The sequence below is a fragment of the Crotalus tigris genome, unplaced genomic scaffold (genome assembly GCF_016545835.1).
Source record: "Crotalus tigris isolate CLP2741 ecotype Arizona unplaced genomic scaffold, ASM1654583v1 scf7180000024345.2110221, whole genome shotgun sequence".
Taxonomy (NCBI): Eukaryota; Metazoa; Chordata; class Lepidosauria; order Squamata; family Viperidae; genus Crotalus; species Crotalus tigris.
In genome coordinates this window covers 2,012,888-2,030,642 of record NW_024100514.1, presented here as the reverse complement: position 1 = coordinate 2,030,642, position 17,755 = coordinate 2,012,888, and the positions used below count along the sequence as shown (strand labels likewise).

The 17,755-nt window shown below is 40.3% G+C and overlaps 1 protein-coding gene across 3 annotated transcripts in view; it reads left to right on the top strand.

Annotated features, from left to right (window-relative positions):
- RNF41 (ring finger protein 41) overlaps positions 1-17,104 on the top strand; it is a 33,324-nt gene extending 16,220 nt beyond the window's left edge. For all 3 annotated transcript variants that reach the window (XM_039326782.1, XM_039326783.1, XM_039326781.1), the window contains 5 exons: positions 425-537; positions 8,732-9,003; positions 9,349-9,484; positions 11,948-12,051; positions 14,082-17,104. In XM_039326782.1, coding sequence (XP_039182716.1) covers positions 448-537; positions 8,732-9,003; positions 9,349-9,484; positions 11,948-12,051; positions 14,082-14,433 — 954 coding nt within the window. In that variant the 5' untranslated portion in view covers positions 425-447 and the 3' untranslated portion in view covers positions 14,434-17,104. The remainder of the gene's footprint in view (positions 1-424; positions 538-8,731; positions 9,004-9,348; positions 9,485-11,947; positions 12,052-14,081) is intronic.
- Positions 17,105-17,755: the final 651 nt, after the last annotated feature.

The window sequence follows — 17,755 nt, the reverse complement described above, 5'->3', positions numbered from 1 at the left end:
TGAGGTATCTAATCTGGTAGTAATAGTACAGGGATAGGCAACCTTGGCTCTTTTATGACTCGTGGACTGCAACTCCCAGGAATAGCTCCCAGGAATTCTGGGAGTTGAAGTCCACGAGTTATAAAAGAGCCAAGGTTGCCTACTCCTGGCCTAGTGAAACTGGAAAATTAATCCTAGAGAAATGGGGCTGCATCAAGTTGTTCTTTCTCTGTTGTGCCACATCCTGTTCCTTAGAGGCTTGAAGCTTCTCTTTGAATCTGTGGCTTAGCATGCAGCCATATCAGGTTAGTGAGCAGGCAACCTGGTTAGACGAAGGATTTCTAACTGATTCCACCCAAATAACATATTGAAATACATGATTAGAGCTTCTTATCATGAACATTCAAATGCATAATTTTTCTTCCTCCTGCTTTTTTTTTCCTAGTGTTTTGGCATCGGTGACGAGAAATGGGGTATGATGTAGCACGTTTTCAAGGGGATGTTGATGAAGATCTTATTTGCCCCATCTGTAGTGGGGTTTTGGAGGAGCCAGTGCAGGTAGGTGGTAAAGATATGTATTTTGCATACAGGTTTTATGTAGCTATTGTGTATTAAGTCCTTCTAACTCATATAGAGGAACATAGCACAGTCTGGTGATTAAGGTGTTGCGGCAGTAATGGGTACATCCCAAGTTGTAGTCCACTCTTAGCCATTGAAACACACAGTGGAGCTTTGAGCTAGTTACTCTCTCTGCCCAATCTATTCCCACAAGCTGTTGGCTTTAGGGGGAATAGGAGGTGGGTGCACTTGTATGCTGCTTGAGCTTCTGGATTAAAGCTAGAATATGAATGTAATGATAAATATATTGTAGTTAAATGTTAATTTAAACACTCTTAAATTATTATCTTCTATTTCGGTTCAACTGCTTCAGCCAAGTGTCCAGGTTTAAACTTTTTGTTCAGAAAAATAATTTTTCTTTTTGAAAATTACAGCACAATTTGCTAATCATTGCCAAGCTTATTTAGTTTATCAGCACTAGTTTTCCAAAGCAAAACGTAAAGCTAAGTTAATATAAGGGAGAGAGAAAATATTTATTTACTCTTGAAAAGTTTTGATATAAGTTCATAAGTGTATATGTAAAGTATTAAAGTTGTGGATATTATACAAAAATAAGTCATAATTATGTAATCCTCTGTATAAGCTTTAGTTGATTCATACAATGCTGTAATAACAATTTTCAACCTATAGCAAAGAAATATGAGAGCTCATCCAGGCAGTCACCAAGAGTCAATAGTGATTCAAAAGCATACACACAAAAAAAGCTAATAAAACTTTCTGGGTCAAGAAGATGTTAAGAATTTATCACGATATTGCAAAGTAACAGTTAATCTTATAGGTGTTTCTATTTACCGCTGCCTTCATAAAAATACATATTCTAAGTTGAGGTACGACTATCCATACAGAAAAGCAGTACAGAATTTGCTGTTTTGGAAAGCTTGCCTTAACTGTTTTTCTCGTTAATTTGCCTTTACAATAAGAAAGTTATATTTAGTTTGCTGAGAAGAGAATAACAGATGCAAACAATGGGGTTATGTGTTATGCTTAAGGTGCATGTCTTAAATTTAATATCGCTTTCCTTTTGGGCAAATTTGAATAAAACTGTCTTTCTATATGTCCATTTGTTTTTTGTGTCTGCAAGAGGCAACTTTCCTTCCTGTCAAGTGCATTGTATTATGTTTAGAGGTCCAGAAATAAAATAGTTATTTAAAGCAATTTCTAAATCACTCCCATTGGAATGTAAAAGCATGTGATTTTGCAAGACTTAATTTGTATGAAATGGTTAATAGTAATTGATCTAAAAGGATTAAAGAGCAAGCCTTTTTGTATAGAGTGACTTTGTGATTTGACTGTAGTTTTTCCACTCTGCACATCCCTTCAGAAAACAAGGGAAGTCTCCCAGGTTATTTCTAGAATAGATGGAAAATACATATGTATTTGCGACATGCAACCATGATAAATGGTTTAACCTTAAGTACTGCAGTTAAAGATGCTAAGTTTGTCAGCTGAAAAGGTGACCACTCAGGTTTGAGATTTGAGGACTGTGCAACGGGGTGAACTCCTGTTCCTTGGCCTGTTCCTGCCCACCTAGCAGTTTGAAAGCATGCAAATGTGAGTAGATTAATAGGTGCCACTTCAGTGGGGAAGGTAATAGTGTTCCGTGCGCCTTTGGCATATAGCCATGTTGTCCACATGACCTTTGAATAATGCTGGCCCCCTCGGCCGAGAAACGGAGATGAGCACCATGCCCTAGAGTCAGTCATCACTGGAAAGCAGAAACTTTTACCTTTTTTTTTTACTATATAGCAGAGGTCCCCAACCTTTTGGGCACCAGGGACCAGTTCCGTGGAGAGATGTTTTTCCACAGACCGGAGGTGACATGGTTTTATGTGCTGCCTGCATCTCACGGATGGGGCTTTGCTCGTTTGTGTAGACCAGTTGCTGGCGTGCCGCGCCCTGGTACTGGTTCACGGACTGGGGGTTGGGACTCCTGCTATATAGCATAGTACTGTTTTTTATCAATAATGTAGGGATTTATTTCTTCATTTTTGGGGGGATGGGGGGCAAGGTTTTTTTGAAAATATGGATTTAGCTAAATGGTTTTGAATAGCTTGCTTGCTTTGCGAGTTTAAAAATGTCATTTGTTGGCAGAACTACGACCACATATACAGTCATTTGTAAGGCTTCGTGAATGTGAATAAACTTGCCAACTCCTCCTCCCCCACTCTTTCACATAGTACAGCTATAGAAACACTCATATATTGTTTGTTTACATTAAGCAACTTGTCTAAAAACAGGATGTACAGCACTTCTATCCATAGCTGCATCTCTATTATTAGCACAATAATTTAACAGCAAGCAAACTACAGACAGGTGGTTTGATAGCTGTGGTGCCCTAGAAAAAGTGTTTGTAGGCATACTTAACGCTAACCAAGCTTTGTGCGTTACTACGCCGTGTGAATATGATCATTCTGTGGCTGCAGTATTCAACCTTAACATTAATTCAACCAAAATACAGTGACCTTATAAATACTGTACAGGTAGTCCTGGAATTACAACCACAATTGAGCCCAAAATTTATGTTGCTAAATGAAATAGTTGTTAAGTGAATTTTGCCCCGTTTTATGACCTTTCTTGCCACAGTTAGATGAATCACTGCAGGTGTTAAGTTAGTAACACGATTGTTAAGTGAATCTGGCTTCCCCATTGACTTCGCTTGTCATAGAAGGTTGCAAAAGGGGATCACGTCACCTCAGGACATTGCAACCGTCATAAATGTGAGTCAGTTGCCAGGCATCTGAATTTTGATCACATGACCATGGGGATGCTGCAACGGTCATAAGTGTGAAAAATGGTCATAAGTAACTTTTTTCAATGCCGTAGTAATTTTGAGTGGTCACTAAGCGAACTGTTGTAAGTTGAGGACTACCTGTACTTGAACAACAGACTGTATTGATATTTATCACTCCATGTTTTAGGAGAGCTAAAATTCCTGGAAGGTGAATTTATTTTTGCACAGGAACTGGCAGGGACTACTATTCCTTACCCCACTTGCTCTCCTTATATAACTTCTGCATGAGAAAGAATTGGCCAAGAAATGTGCTCTTATGTGGCTTTTTGGAAGAGGTAGGGATGAAAATGTTGGTCTCTTGTTCGTGTTGTGTCCCAAAATAAAAGCATTAAGCTTATTTTGCTTGCTTTTTTTTTTTTACACCTGGACAATTACACTACTAAATTTTGTAGAAGTTATAGCCAAATTTTGAAAGTGGGAGCAGAAGACCGTAACTCCATAACAATGATCTGGAGGCTACATATAGCCAATGAGTTACAGCAGTGGTGGCGAACCTATGGCACGGGTGCCAGAGGTGGCACTCGGAGCCCTCTCTGTGGGCACACATGCTGTTGCCCCAGCCTTGCCTCCCCCTGTGACTCCCTCCTCTGCAGCAGCCCCCCTGAAGGAGAGTTGCCCCTGAACGTGGCCCACACGGAGCAGTGCAGCCAAGGACGTGGCAGCCAGGCAGCGTCGACAAAACTCTGCCCTCACACTCCTCGTGCACAGTTGATGCTGCAGGGCGTGGGCAGAGGGTGTGATCGCCAATAGCGCTGCTGGGCTGCCTGGGTGATCTGTGGCGGGCCCTGGAGGCGGTGAGTGGCCCTGTGGGCAGGCGGGGCAGGGGATGGGGGGCAGGGGCGGGGCAGGGGATGAAGCAGGGGCGGGGCCAGTTTTTTGGGCACTCGGTCTCTAAAAGGTTCGCCATCAATGAACTACAGGTTACCCATCCCGGTTTTAGAGTGAGGCTAAATAGCAATTATCTACATTGCATATCTGTCTAAAATTACTTATTTTGGGGGTCTCTTAGTGGAAGGCAAGCTAAAACAAAATGACTTTTTCAAAGCTGCACCAAGGACCCTTCCCTGCAGAACAGATCTATTTGCATTTTTTCATTGAACATCCTTAAATGCTCTGGTGACATCTGCAGACGTGGGCAGATCTCTCTCCAATAGAAGTTGGCTGCAAAGAGGTGAGAACCAAAATGGTGCTCAGGCAGAAAGCCCTCAAGTAGACAGTCTCTTCCATGGATAAATATGTTAATATCTTTCAGACTCGCATTTGATATTGGTGTAAATATTCTGTTTAGTATCAAGAATGCTCAGTGCACAAAGGTCTTGATTGTGTTTGAGTATTTTTCATGGAGATTTTATCCCACAATCAAGTGGATTTCTACATGTTGAATCTGTGTAACTGATTGAACTAGCTTTAACAAACATAGTGCAAAGTACAGGATGAAATAGAGTGTAGGAGCATAATAAATACTATAGAAATAAACCTCTATTACATAATTGGTAATTGTTTTTAAAATTGGGTGTTAAGCTAGTATCAGTTTTAAAAAGTAATTTTTAAATATTTCGATATATTATGAAAACCAAATATGGCGATGTGGTCTGTCGGCTGCCTGCAGAGCTAGCAGCAGAGTCAGATGAGGAGGCGGAAGAGATGGAGGGGGAGCCTGGGTCAACTTCAAAGCCTTTGGAAGGCTCTGATGAGGAAGCAGAATCAGATGCAGAGCCGGGGCCAGGCAGAGAGGCAGAGTGAGGGGGAGTAACAGATAGGGCCCGTTCCAGATGCGTAGAGAGGAGAGCAATGGAAGGCAATAAGCCGGCTCTCAGAGAAAAGAAGAAGTAGACATTAGCCAGCCCCTCCCTGGCTGGGAAATAAGTAGTAGGGGTTTGGGAGTGGCCTGTTGTTGTAGATAACCATTTGTTTTCCAGGATACATCGATCAAGTCAGATTCCTTTGCCAAGACCCAGGTTTGTCGGGATGACTTGCTCTATATTTGAGGTGCCAACTGAATCTCCCTCTGGGAACTAATAGACAGTGAATTTGCCTCAGCTGGTGTGAACAGGGACTGTTTCTGCTTCCTTAATCATTGAAAGACTTGTTATCTGGAGTTCTTATGTGAACAGAGACGCTTCTTGCCCTGTTTCAGAAGGGGAAAAGACTTTCCTTTGGGGCTACCCAATGAACAAAGATTGTTCCTGCCTGGTTTAATAAAAGGGGTTTGTTTACTTGTGAGTAAGCAGTTTCTCATTACTTGCGAAGAACACAAATCTAGCTTGATCTGTATAAGGCCTATTTTCAGATCATCATTAAGGGACAACCTTCCTTCTGAATTTTTATACCCTTTATTCTCATTTTTATAAGAAAGTAGAAGTCATAGTGATTTGCACTGAAGGGCAGGGTACTTCATTCTTGTAGCAGCTGAAAACTCAACTGCATCTTTAGGATCATTTTCCATTAATGAGTGAAAATATTTTTTTTTAGATAATGCCTTGGTTATTGCAGTATTATGCAGTCTAACCTATTCTTCAAAATCTGTTCATTCAATACTTGTGCTGTAAGGTTAATGGAAAGAATATACTGAGTGGTATGAGACAGTTTTGGCTTCTTGGCCTTTTGGCTAAGATCAAGTGTGACACAACAAAAATTTCCATTACCATAAGCATAGACTTGAATATATCAGCATAATTCATGAGCAATGTGGAATTCCTGTCGGGGGTTGTAAGTACCGTATTTTCCAGCATATAAGACGACTGGGCGTATAAGATGACCCCCGACTTTTGAGAAGATTTTCATGGTTTAGAAAGTCGTCTTATACGCTGTAAAATATGGTATATATTAATCTTCGCTTCTGGCTATCATCAGCTTAATGCCATATGAAGCATCTTTTTCCTTAATATGCAAGATAAACAATTGGCTGCCAAATAATGAAGTCATAAATGTAAATAGTTTTTAATAACTACATTAATTTTGCTCTGCTGAAGTAAAAAAAATCTGTATCTCACATGGTGATTTAAAAATAATTAAATGGCTGAGGTCCAATCATTGCTAGCTATTATAGGGAGCATTTGTGTTCATGAATTATTAATAAATTCTTCCTGCAAAGGGGACTTAAATGTAAATATTTATTATTTATTTGTAAAATGTATTGGCCACTCATCTTACCATAAGGTAACTCTGGACGATTTACAATCTTAAAAAGATAAAAACTATGTAAAAGAATGTGTTTTTTTATACTGTAAACTTGATCCGACTCTTTTTACTATCTTATGATGCTTTCTGTATCGTTATTTACTTATCTTTTCTTTCTTTTTTTTTGCTAAGGGGTAGTTTTTATGACAGTGCTGTAAAATGAACTGTGAAGCCATAATTCAAGACCTACATAGTGCAAGTATAAGAATGTAATTTGATAGAATTAGTAGATGACAGCATCCCAATACTTCATTTAGCAAGTATTAAGCATGTTAGTGGGTTAGGCAGAATTTCACAGCTAAAAAAAAATATTCTGAAAATATTCTGGTCATTTAACCCAGTTATGCTTAGGACATTTTTAACATTTGTTCTTCATTGTATGAATTGCACGAAGAGTTCAGTAGAATTTTCTCCTGTTCATGGAAACACAGGATGCTGCTTTCTTTTCTTCATCATATTATGAAACCCGATGCTGCTTTTATATGTCCTATATGAGCTCTTCCTCCTAGCAACCACACTGAGAGGCAGGTTGGACTGAAAACGGGGATTATCTCAGTCTTACCAGTGAGCTTCTTGAATTGGACTTGGTTTTGCTCGATCCCAGAATTATGTCTTAACTATCCTATTAGATTTCTTTTGCACCGTTGATTTCGCTGGTCTGTCTGTCTCAGGATTGTTTATACCAGGTTCCTCCATCAAACCCTGTTAATATATCAGACTATTATTTCAAGCAGATTCAGCCAGTTGAGGATGATGGGCGTTGCAACTTTACATAACTGTTATCAAAAAGGATAGCTCACGTGCTTGAGAGAAGATTGAAGTTGAGACTCAAAGGGAACAATGCGGCTGTGCAGTTCCAGGTCAAAATTTATCTGCTAAAAACTGCATGGAGACTAAAATCACAAGAATATTGCTTTGAGTTAATATTGCTCTGTAATATTTGTAGTTTAGCCGTGATAAAACAGTGTCCTTACCCCAATGTAATTATTACGTTTTATGAGTGTCTTGCTATATAGCTGCATTCTTTCTTTAAAGGAAAACAGACATTTGGACAGATTGTTATTGTAGAGTCACTTTATTAAATTTGTAGTCTTCTGATTTTCAGCTGGTGGTTCTTCTGCAGCTTCCTTTGGAGCATAAGGTATAAGTTTAGCAAAGGAGTGCTCCGTGCAGCATATGTGTAGGGACATATGCTGCATATGAGACAGCCCAAGAAAAAACCGTAGGAACCTTATTGTAGAACTGAAAGTAGTATGAGAACTTCAGGTTCTCAACTTAGCATCTGTAATGGAGCTTGCCCCTTACTGTGATAAGTTGTGATGGTTGTAAAGCAGGTCACCACAAGACTGGACCTGTTTGTACATTCGTTTTTGTGATGGTCATAAAGTGATCGCCAGAGCAATTTTTTGCTACGCGTGGGCATTTCAAAAAACCAGAAGTAAAGTCCAGGTTGTAAATACCTTTGGTGGGCTCTGCCATAATTTTGAATATTTAGTGACCTGTTGTAAGTTGAGGACTAGCTATAGAAAACTGATTCATTCTGTAAGAAATTAATCATCTTCATTTCCTCCAAACAACTTGGAAGTAGAGCTGTGAGACAAAGAACTAAGCTTGTGAAGTATATTAATGTGTGAATAAATTTTACTCGAAAAAGAGCTGGAATGACAACTGTGCTATATTTAGAGGCTTGACTTTGTACTATCTGTTTGGGGATGTATGTTTGGGATGTGCATATCAAATCATTTTTCTCTATTTTGAGAGTATATTGGAGCACTATACAAGGAAGTGACTTTTCTCATATTTATTTATACTAATCCAGAATTGGAACAATACAGGGTAATCTGTAATAGGGTTGATGTGAAGGACAGAGATTAACACCTGCAGGTGAATAATTATGCTGAGTGGTTTTTATATATTTTTCCTGATAGGTTCTCACTACATTAGAATCTGGTAAGTTACAACCAGAATGAACTGGTGTTTTCGTATGGCCCCTGATTGCTTGGTCACATTAATTGATCGATGGATGTTCTGTCCTGTTTCCAATTCTGTTAGTGAAAAGCACTCAGTGAAAGAAACTGCACGGAAAGCTAAGAGCCCACATCAACTTGAGCAGCAAACTCGATGTAATCTAAAGTGGCATGCTTGGTTCTGTTCTTTACACAGGCGCCTCATTGTGAGCACGCTTTTTGCAATGCCTGTATCACCCAGTGGTTCTCCCAACAGCAGACGTGTCCTGTCGACCGAAGTGTTGTGACTGTGGCTCACCTGCGCCCTGTTCCTCGGATCATGCGTAATATGCTATCTAAGCTGCAAATCACCTGTGACAACGCTGTTTTTGGTTGCACTGCTGTAGTGCGGCTCGACAACCTGATGTCTCACCTCAATGACTGCGAACACAATCCAAAGCGGCCTGTGACCTGTGAACAGGGATGCGGGTGAGTATTTGCCAAATTTATGTAGGTCCGATCGTGACATAGCAGTGACATAGTTCTCTGCTTGTCTGATGATAAATAAAGATCACGTGTGATAGCATGATCTGGAAATGCCAGTGAGGGCAGCGATAATTGTGTGGTCCGTTTTGTCAAAGCTCAGTATAAAATGGCTTTTGTGATGCATCAGGTGTAACCAAATTGCACAGTATTGGCAGCTAATAACTTGGGAGGCTCTTTAATGTCAGGCTCAGTTTTCTTAGAGTAGAGCCTTTTACCTCTGTTCTTGGTTGCTTATCACCCAAACAGTTTTTTTTCTAGGCACTCAATTGTAGTTACTTCTCTGTGCAGCTTGGAAATGCCCAAAGATGAATTGCCGAATCACAACTGTATAAAACATTTACGGTCAGTAGTGCAGCAGCAACAGACGAGAATAGCTGAATTGGAAAAGACGTCTGCAGAACACAAGCATCAATTAGCTGAGCAGGTATTTATTTCCTTTCCTTTGTCAAATGGCCAGATGGTTTATGGATCCACTTACCTTTTCTAAACAAGACGGATGAGAACGTGGCTGTATTTTTAGAAAGTTTCTTTGTACAGCTTATACCAAAGTGAAAATGTGTCTAATTGTAAATACAGGTAGTCCGCGACTTAGGATCACAGTTGGGCCCCAAATTTCCACTGCTAAGCAAGATAGTTGTTAAATTAAATTTTGCCATTTTTTAAATTCTTGCCATCGTTGTTAAGCGAATCATTGCAGTTGTTAAGTTAGTAGAATGATTGTTAGGTGAACCTGGCTTCCCCATTGTCAGAAGGTCGCAAAAGATGATTATATGAACCCAGGACACTGGGTCATCAATATGGGACAGTTGCCAAGCATCTGGATTTTGATCACTTAATCACAGGGATGCTGCAATGGTTGTAAGCGTGAAAACCAATTATAAGTCACTTCTTTTCAGTGCTGTTGTGACTTTGGTCACCAGACAATGTTGTAAGTTGAGGATTATGTGTACAGATAATCCTTGACTTACAACCACAATTGTGCCATAGTTTAGATAGAATTTCCATTGTTAAGCAATGAGCTGCACCCAATTTTACAACTTTTTTGCCACAGGTAAGGAAATCACTGCAGTTGTTAAGTGACCTAGGTCAGGGGTAGATAAACCTTGGCTCTTTTATGACTCGTGGACTTCAACTTCCAGACGAATCATAAAAGAGCCAAGGTTGCCTATCCCTGACCTAGGTGGTTGTTAAGTGATTGGGCTTACGCCATTGACTTTGCCGGGAAGATCACAAATGGCAATCACGTGACCCCAGGACACCGCAACTGTCACAAATACATGCCAGCTGCCAAATTTTGATCACGTGACCATGGGAATACTGCGATGATTGTAAGGATCAGTTGTAAGTCACTTTTTTAGTGTTGTTGTAACTTCAAATAATCAGTAAACAAATAGTTGCAAGTCGAGGACTACCTGTATTCCTTGGATACACATATTAGCATTGTGCAGTATTCTGGACTCAAACATGATTTGATATGTGGGGAGAAAGTGACATAGAACCTGTCTGGATCTTTTTGAATCAAATATGCCTTCTCCTGGACCAGGGGTAGGCAACCCAAAACTCTCAAAGAGCCACTTGGACCCGTTTCCCACTGAAAACAAAACACTGGGAGCCGCAAAACCTTTTTGATATCTAAAATGAAGATGACACTGCATATATCCTTTTTTACCTTTATTATAGGTGTGTGTGTGTGTGTGTAATAAATGTAAAAAAGGATATATGCAGTGTTATCTTTATTTTAGATGTCAAAAGGGTCTCTCTGTCTGTCTGTCTCTCTCCCTGCCTCTCTTTCTCTCTCCCTCCCCCTCTCTCTCTTTCTGCCCTTGGTCTGCCAGTCCTCTTCCCCCAGTGTGTGTGTGTGTGTGTGTGTGTGTGTGAGAGAGAGAGAGAGAGAGGCACTTGCGCTTCCCCCCCTCTCCTCTCTCCTCTCTCTCTCTCCTTTCCTCTCTCTCTCTCTCTGTCTTTCTCTTTCCTCTCTCACTCTTTCCTCACCCTCTTTCTCTTCTCTCTCTCTCTTTCCTCTCCCCCCTCTTTCTCTTTCTCTCCCTCTCTTTGCTCTTTCTCTCCCTCTCTTTCTCTCTCTCTTTCCTCTCACTCTCTCTCTTTCCTCTCCCCCCTCCCTCTCTCTCCTTCTCTCTCACCCTCTCTCACCCTCTCTTTGCTCTCTCTCTCTTTCTCTTTCTCTCTTTCTCTCTCCCCCCCTCTCTCCCTCTCTCTGATCTTCTGCTCACTTGGCAAGCTGGCTTCAAGCTGTTCTGCAACAGGCTGGCTCTCTCCTCCCCTTCCTGCTTACTGCTTTCTGCAGAGACGCAGCAAAGGCAGGAGCCCCGCCCAATAAGCTTGTCAGCTCCTCGAACAGTGAGGCCACTCTGTTTTGCGCTCTCTCTCTCTCTCTCTCTCTCTCTCTCTCTCTCTCTCTCTCTCTCTCACACACACACACACACACACACACAGAGAGAGAGAGAGAGAGAGAGAGAGAGAGAGAGAGAGAGAGAGAGAGAGAGGGGAGGGAGTGCAAGTGCCCCCCCCTCCAAATGGCAGAAGAGGCTGGGAGCCGCAGGAGAAGGTTCAAAGAGCTGCATGTGGCTCCAGATCCGCAGGTTGCCGACCTGTGTCTTGGACCCAAAATCCAAGTGTGGGAAAAGAGGTAACTTTGTTCAAGGAGCTGCTGATGGGTCATAGGACACCCAGTTCAGTTCAAATCTCCTTTTCCTCTTTGAATTTGCATTGCTGTCAATGTGTACAGCTTTGAGCATTAATAAATGTTAGAATGATAACTACTATAGTAAATTAAGCTGTGCAATATATATTGTGAATTTTTTTTCTATTGATGCAGGGTGGTCTCTGGGTCCTTTTAGTTATGTTAATGTAATATCAATTTTTGCAGAAACGGGACATACAGTTGTTAAAAGCATACATGCGAGCGATACGTAGTGTCAATCCCAACCTGCAGAATTTGGAGGAGACTATTGAATATAATGAAATCCTTGAGTAAGTACTAATCTCTCACTAGTGCTGGACTGGATGAGTTGTGATAGTGGGGGTTCAAACTTGGGAAAAGGCAGTAGTGAATGGTGGTGGGAAATGAATGAAAATTGGAGCAAACATCTCTAGGAAAAATTATGGGGTACATTCATATTATGCTACAAAGTATGGTAGTTCAAACATAACAAGGTAATGCTTCTCATTATGCTGAATGAAGATGAAACATCTGCAAGCAAACAATCGAGCTCAGAAAACACTCGAGCCTATAATACTTCCCAAATGCCACGATCCCAAATCTCTAATCTCTGCCCATACTGACACCAAACAGCACCAATTTGATTGGAGCAATACAAGAATCATTGGTCACGCCAGGCTTACGAGTTCATTGAAGCCTGACACTCCACAGGCAGTTCCATCAACAGAGACACATCAACCTATTACCAACCTATGAACCCCTCAGCATTCAAATCAACCACACAGCCAACCAGAGACAGCACTGACACTCAACCAACCCATACAACCCCCCCAACCAGCACTTCACCTCCCAATGACTCTCACCTGATGTGACCCCATCACAAGACCCTCACTTGTGACCCACACCTGACCCAGCACGAGACCCAGCACAAGACCCTCATTTGACACAACCCACACCTGATATGACTTCATATCACAAGACCCTACTGACTGCAGAACACTGACACTGACATCCCCTAAATTCCGCTGAAGATGTTGCCCAGCCTGGTAACAAAATGTTTGGAAACCAACCCACAAGCTCGAAAAACGAATCTCCACCCTCAGCTCCCATCATGCTAACTAAGAGTAGATAATCTCTTTCCAGTTGTGGGAGTTGTTTCTCAGGATAATAGTAGCTTTCAAACATAAAGTGAAATGGATTTCAAATCCAAATATTCAATGAGCTGATAACTTGTTGAGATAATGAATTCATGAATCGCAAACAAGTAACATGTTTTCTCTTCATTTCCTGAGCCACTATAGTAGCTTGAACACTTAATTAGATGGTTGCTGCTTGTATCAGTATAATAAACAGGAGATAAATTGGGCTGATTTAATATTAATTACAAATGTCAAGGTGACATGTTCAGATTTTATTTTTGAAGCATTGATCTCTTACTGTCTTGAAAACTACAGACCTGAGAACATAGACTAAGGTCTAACTGGTGAAGACACAGAATGTTAAGAATGCTAAAGATACTGAACAAATGTTCAAAATATTAAAATCAAATATTTTAAATGTTAAAAAATAGTCAAAGGAGTAGAGATCTTGCTCAGTGCCAAAGAACATGTCTGGATTAACAGTGAATCTCTTTGGTATCCCATTGTTACAATAATTAAGCTTTGAGGCTTCACAGTTCTCATTTAAAAAGGGCCTGATTGTGTAAACCACCCTGGGTCCTTGGAAATGGGTGGTATGCAAGTGATTATGCAGATAAAATATATTCCCAAACAAATTAAGACAAATAGAATTGGCAGCAATGCTAGAAGAATTCATAATGTCACAGCCTTAAGAGTAAACCTCAGAGGCTGTAATTTCAGGATGTGTCCTGGTGCATCATCCTACACAATGCAGAGCCACAGAAATGATTGTTCTAAATCTAGAGAGATCACAACTTATGAGGCTCAATAGGAGATCCAATAGGTCAATTTCCTCATCAGTGGCTATGCAGGCTAGGTTTACTAGAGGATCAGGAGTGCTTGGATGAACCCAAATTCTTCCTGGCTGCCATAAAGGAAATAAGCCTTCAAAACATCTCCAAGATCACTGTATGAAATTTGGAGGAAATGGTGGCTTTCTGCTTCCCTAGATGTTGTTAATTTTTATGTTAGAAATAACACTTTGTGCCTAGTGCAGGGAGTAGTCCAAATAGACCTGAACGCTACTCATCATGATTGTTTGGCAGGGAACCATCATCAGAAATACAATAGAAGAAATCTTGCTCTCCAGGCTTTCATTGTAGTGCTATGGTTTCATCTGTTTTTCTTTCCTCATTGTGTGACTCTTTTCACTTGACTCCTAGGTGGGTGAATTCCTTGCAGCCAGCCCGGGTAACCCGATGGGGTGGTATGATCTCTACACCAGATGCTGTACTCCAAGCTGTAATCAAGCGTTCCTTGGTGGAAAGTGGCTGCCCCACATCCATCATCAATGAATTGATTGAAAATGCCCATGAACGGAACTGGCCCCAGGGCCTGGCCACCCTAGAAACTCGCCAGATGAACCGACGCTATTATGAAAACTATGTAGCCAAACGCATCCCAGGCAAGCAAGCTGTGGTTGTGATGGCCTGTGAGAATCAGCACATGGGAGAGGAGATGGTGCTAGAGCCAGGCCTGGTGATGATATTTGCACATGGAGTGGAAGAAATTTAAAGACTCAGCAGAGATTATGAAACAGTGTGCTTGAAAATATATATTTACATACACACACACACACATGCCCTCCATGTCTAAGCCAACTGATTCTGTTCTGTTGTGCTGTATCAGGGCATCACTCTTCTCTTCGTTGAATAAAATGCTACTCCGTAATTATACTGGGCACGAGCCCAGGAATTTATGCAAAATGCCGTGCTGCATTCCCTTCTCCTTGTGGTCATTAACCCTGGTCTGATGTTGACGGAGATTTCCAAATGTCTACAAAGGAGCACAACAAATTTCTCCCTGCTCCAGAAAGAGCAGCGATCTTCAGTCCTATAAAGTCTTTGAACGCCTGATTATTGGCCTAAATAGCCTGGTTCCTGTTTTGGGATCTATAAACCATGACTTAAGATTTTGAGAAGCTGAAATTTATTCTGAAGAATTTTAGCCCACCACTTCGCAGACTGTTTGGCTTCTCTTGTCGAAGGCATCTCTGTATAAACCATATGCTTTTCCACTGTGGCCCGTGAAATAATGGGATTTACACAGTGCTTTTAAGATACGTCTTCAGCTTTTATGTGGAGAAGGATTTTGAGTGAAGGGAAGAGTAAAACGTGAGAATGTAGATGCCAAGTTGGAGTTGCAAGTAATGCCAAATGTATACATCAGTAGATAACTTCAACTGTCTTGTGGAGCCAAAAAGCTGCGTCATTTGGAGAACAATCTGCAACACATTTGGGATGCGTTTACATTGTATAACAAGCAGTCCTCTCCTATTTTGGCTTGATTTTCAAAGGAAGTCATGTTCTTTAGCTTTGTTGCATCGTTGTCACCTCTGCAGAATGAAATGTGATTCTCCTGAAGCCTAGAGCTCAGTTTTCTCCATGCTCTTGAAAGGTTGCCGAAGCGTCTTTGGATGCTTTGCGGACGTCTCCTTTCTGATAAGAAGCAAGCCTTCAATCGTATACATCACTCCACCTGATCAGAAATGGTCCCTCTAAATTGCATGTGCCATTTAAAGTTGTATCAACTTCATAACCTTTTGAAGAAAACACACAAAAAAAGAGAACGAACTCAGATTTCTTATCTAGTCTTGTTACGTTTGCCTATTTTGAAAAACAAATCATCTGTATTTATTTTCTTTTTTCACATTTTGATGATTGTGCTTAGTCTTTTTGTATTATTTTTGTGCTTGTATGTTTTTCCTTTTGATTTTTTTAAAAAATACAGTAGCTAGGAATGTCTTCAGTTTTAGTTTTACCTGTCAAATTTAATTTATTTGCCGTCTCGGTTTCTGTTTTTATATAGAGAGCAACTTCCTTCCAACGCTTTAAATATTTGTTAATTGCTTAAAACAGTTGTGCTGGAGTTCTTGAGAACAAGGAATAAATGCATCGATAAAGGAGCAGTTAAACTGCTCTGATTGAAGTGTTTTGCTATACAGTCCATTCTGAGCAGCTTTCGTACAGTATGTTACACTGGCTAAACATTCTTCTTTAACTGGGAATATTTAAACCAGGCTTGACTTTCTTCTCCTAGCGTTTAATTTTCTTAGTGCTCTGGTATAAGAGGTTTGCAATGATGCAGAATTTGGATCGTGTCATATAAACAGTTGCTTCTTCAGATGTCTGGGGTTAAAAAAAAAAAAAAAAAGCTCCCAGAAATCCTCAGTAGGAACAATGGCTTGAGAAGACCTCCTTGTGCTCTCACCAGAAGAAGCATGGGAAACTTTCTCATTATGTGCAATAGTTAAGCGGCCGAATACTACATGATGAGCCCGTGGTGGAGAATCCATGTTGTAGCAATATGGTTCTCGTTCCTGTTGGTTACTGGCAATCTTTGTCTTCTATGAAAGAGGAGAGAGGGGACCTTGGGGGGAATATGCAGTAGTTCAATTTCAGTCACCTAACAAAAGAAACTCCTTTCATCACTTGTACAAATAAAGATTGTGAATAATTCTCAATATTTGCTGGGCAGATGCTGTTTCAGATTTTCTTTTATGGGAAAAGCCTGTGCTTTGAAGACTCAGTTTGGTGGCCTTTACTTCTTTGCAAATCTGACTGATAGGTTTTGCACTGCTGGGTCCTCATTTCCTGCAATCTTTCATTTTAATCTTTGCTGACTTACTGCTTTATGCTCTTCCTCTCTCTTCTTCCTCATCCACACCCCTTTGATGGTAGAGTTTTGTTTTAGAAACCAAGTCTGTCTCTGATAACTGTTTCTAGTGCTGTGAATTATTACTTACAAGTATCTTAAAAGTTTTTTGAATAGTACTTCTCTTTGTAAGTCATGTTAAAATATTTGGAATGTGCATCAAAAATCAGGTCAGTTTAAAGGGTGGAATGGGTTGTGTTCATGTCTGTAATATGGCATGTTTTGAAAGGGGTTTTTATTTGTTGGAAATTACTTCTAACCAAAAGTCCCTGTTGCTCAGGAATTTGAAAAAAAAAAAAAGCTGCTAAATCCAACCTAATAACTGCATCTTGAGCTATCTGCATCTCTTAATGTTGTTCTCCTAATACACCTTGTCTTTCTCCTCAGTGTCCTGCTGTCGCTCTTCCTTGTGCTCTAAAACATCCAATAGAACTTGTCATGTCTTCTGCCAGTATCCAAACCATTGGTTGCATTTTGTGTTTTATTGTTCAATTGTGCTGACTGCACTAATAAATTGCTTTTTTCCCCTTGACTCCTTTATATATTGTATTTCATTTAGATTATATAGGATGTTGCATCTTGCATGACACATCTGCAAAACTGCTTGATTTTTATTTTTTATTTTTTTTTTTGGATTAACCTCCTCTTGCAAAGCTGCTTGGTTCCTTGTTAGTAGTCGTGCTCTTCTGCCACCATTTTTCTTCCCTAATTCCTACAACAAAGGCTTCCCAGGTGACCCACAAATGATTTCTATTTAGAGTGGGACCCGGATAGATCAGTGGCCTCCTTTCATAATTACTGATCTGATTTAGCTAGCCCCATTTTCTTGTCCTCTATCTAAGCTTGTAGTGCAAATTGGTTCTTAACTCTTAAGAGAAATATGTTTGAGATACTCGGTCTCCCATTTTTCTGAATGACTAAACTAAAAACAAGAAGAAAAAAGGGCCAAAATATCACTTGACTTAAGCTAAGCAATTGCAATAATGAAACTTGCTGGCAAGAAACAGAAGATGGCAGTTTTTGTTTGGGAATATTTTTCATTTGCATTTCCAATGTACAACTAGGAGAAAGGGGCAATCAAAGATTTGTGCCCCAAATCTGACAGAATGGAAGGGGCTTCTAGTTCAAGCTTGGCTATTGAATGCAGCATGTTGAGATTTCCTAATATATTCATTTAGATTTA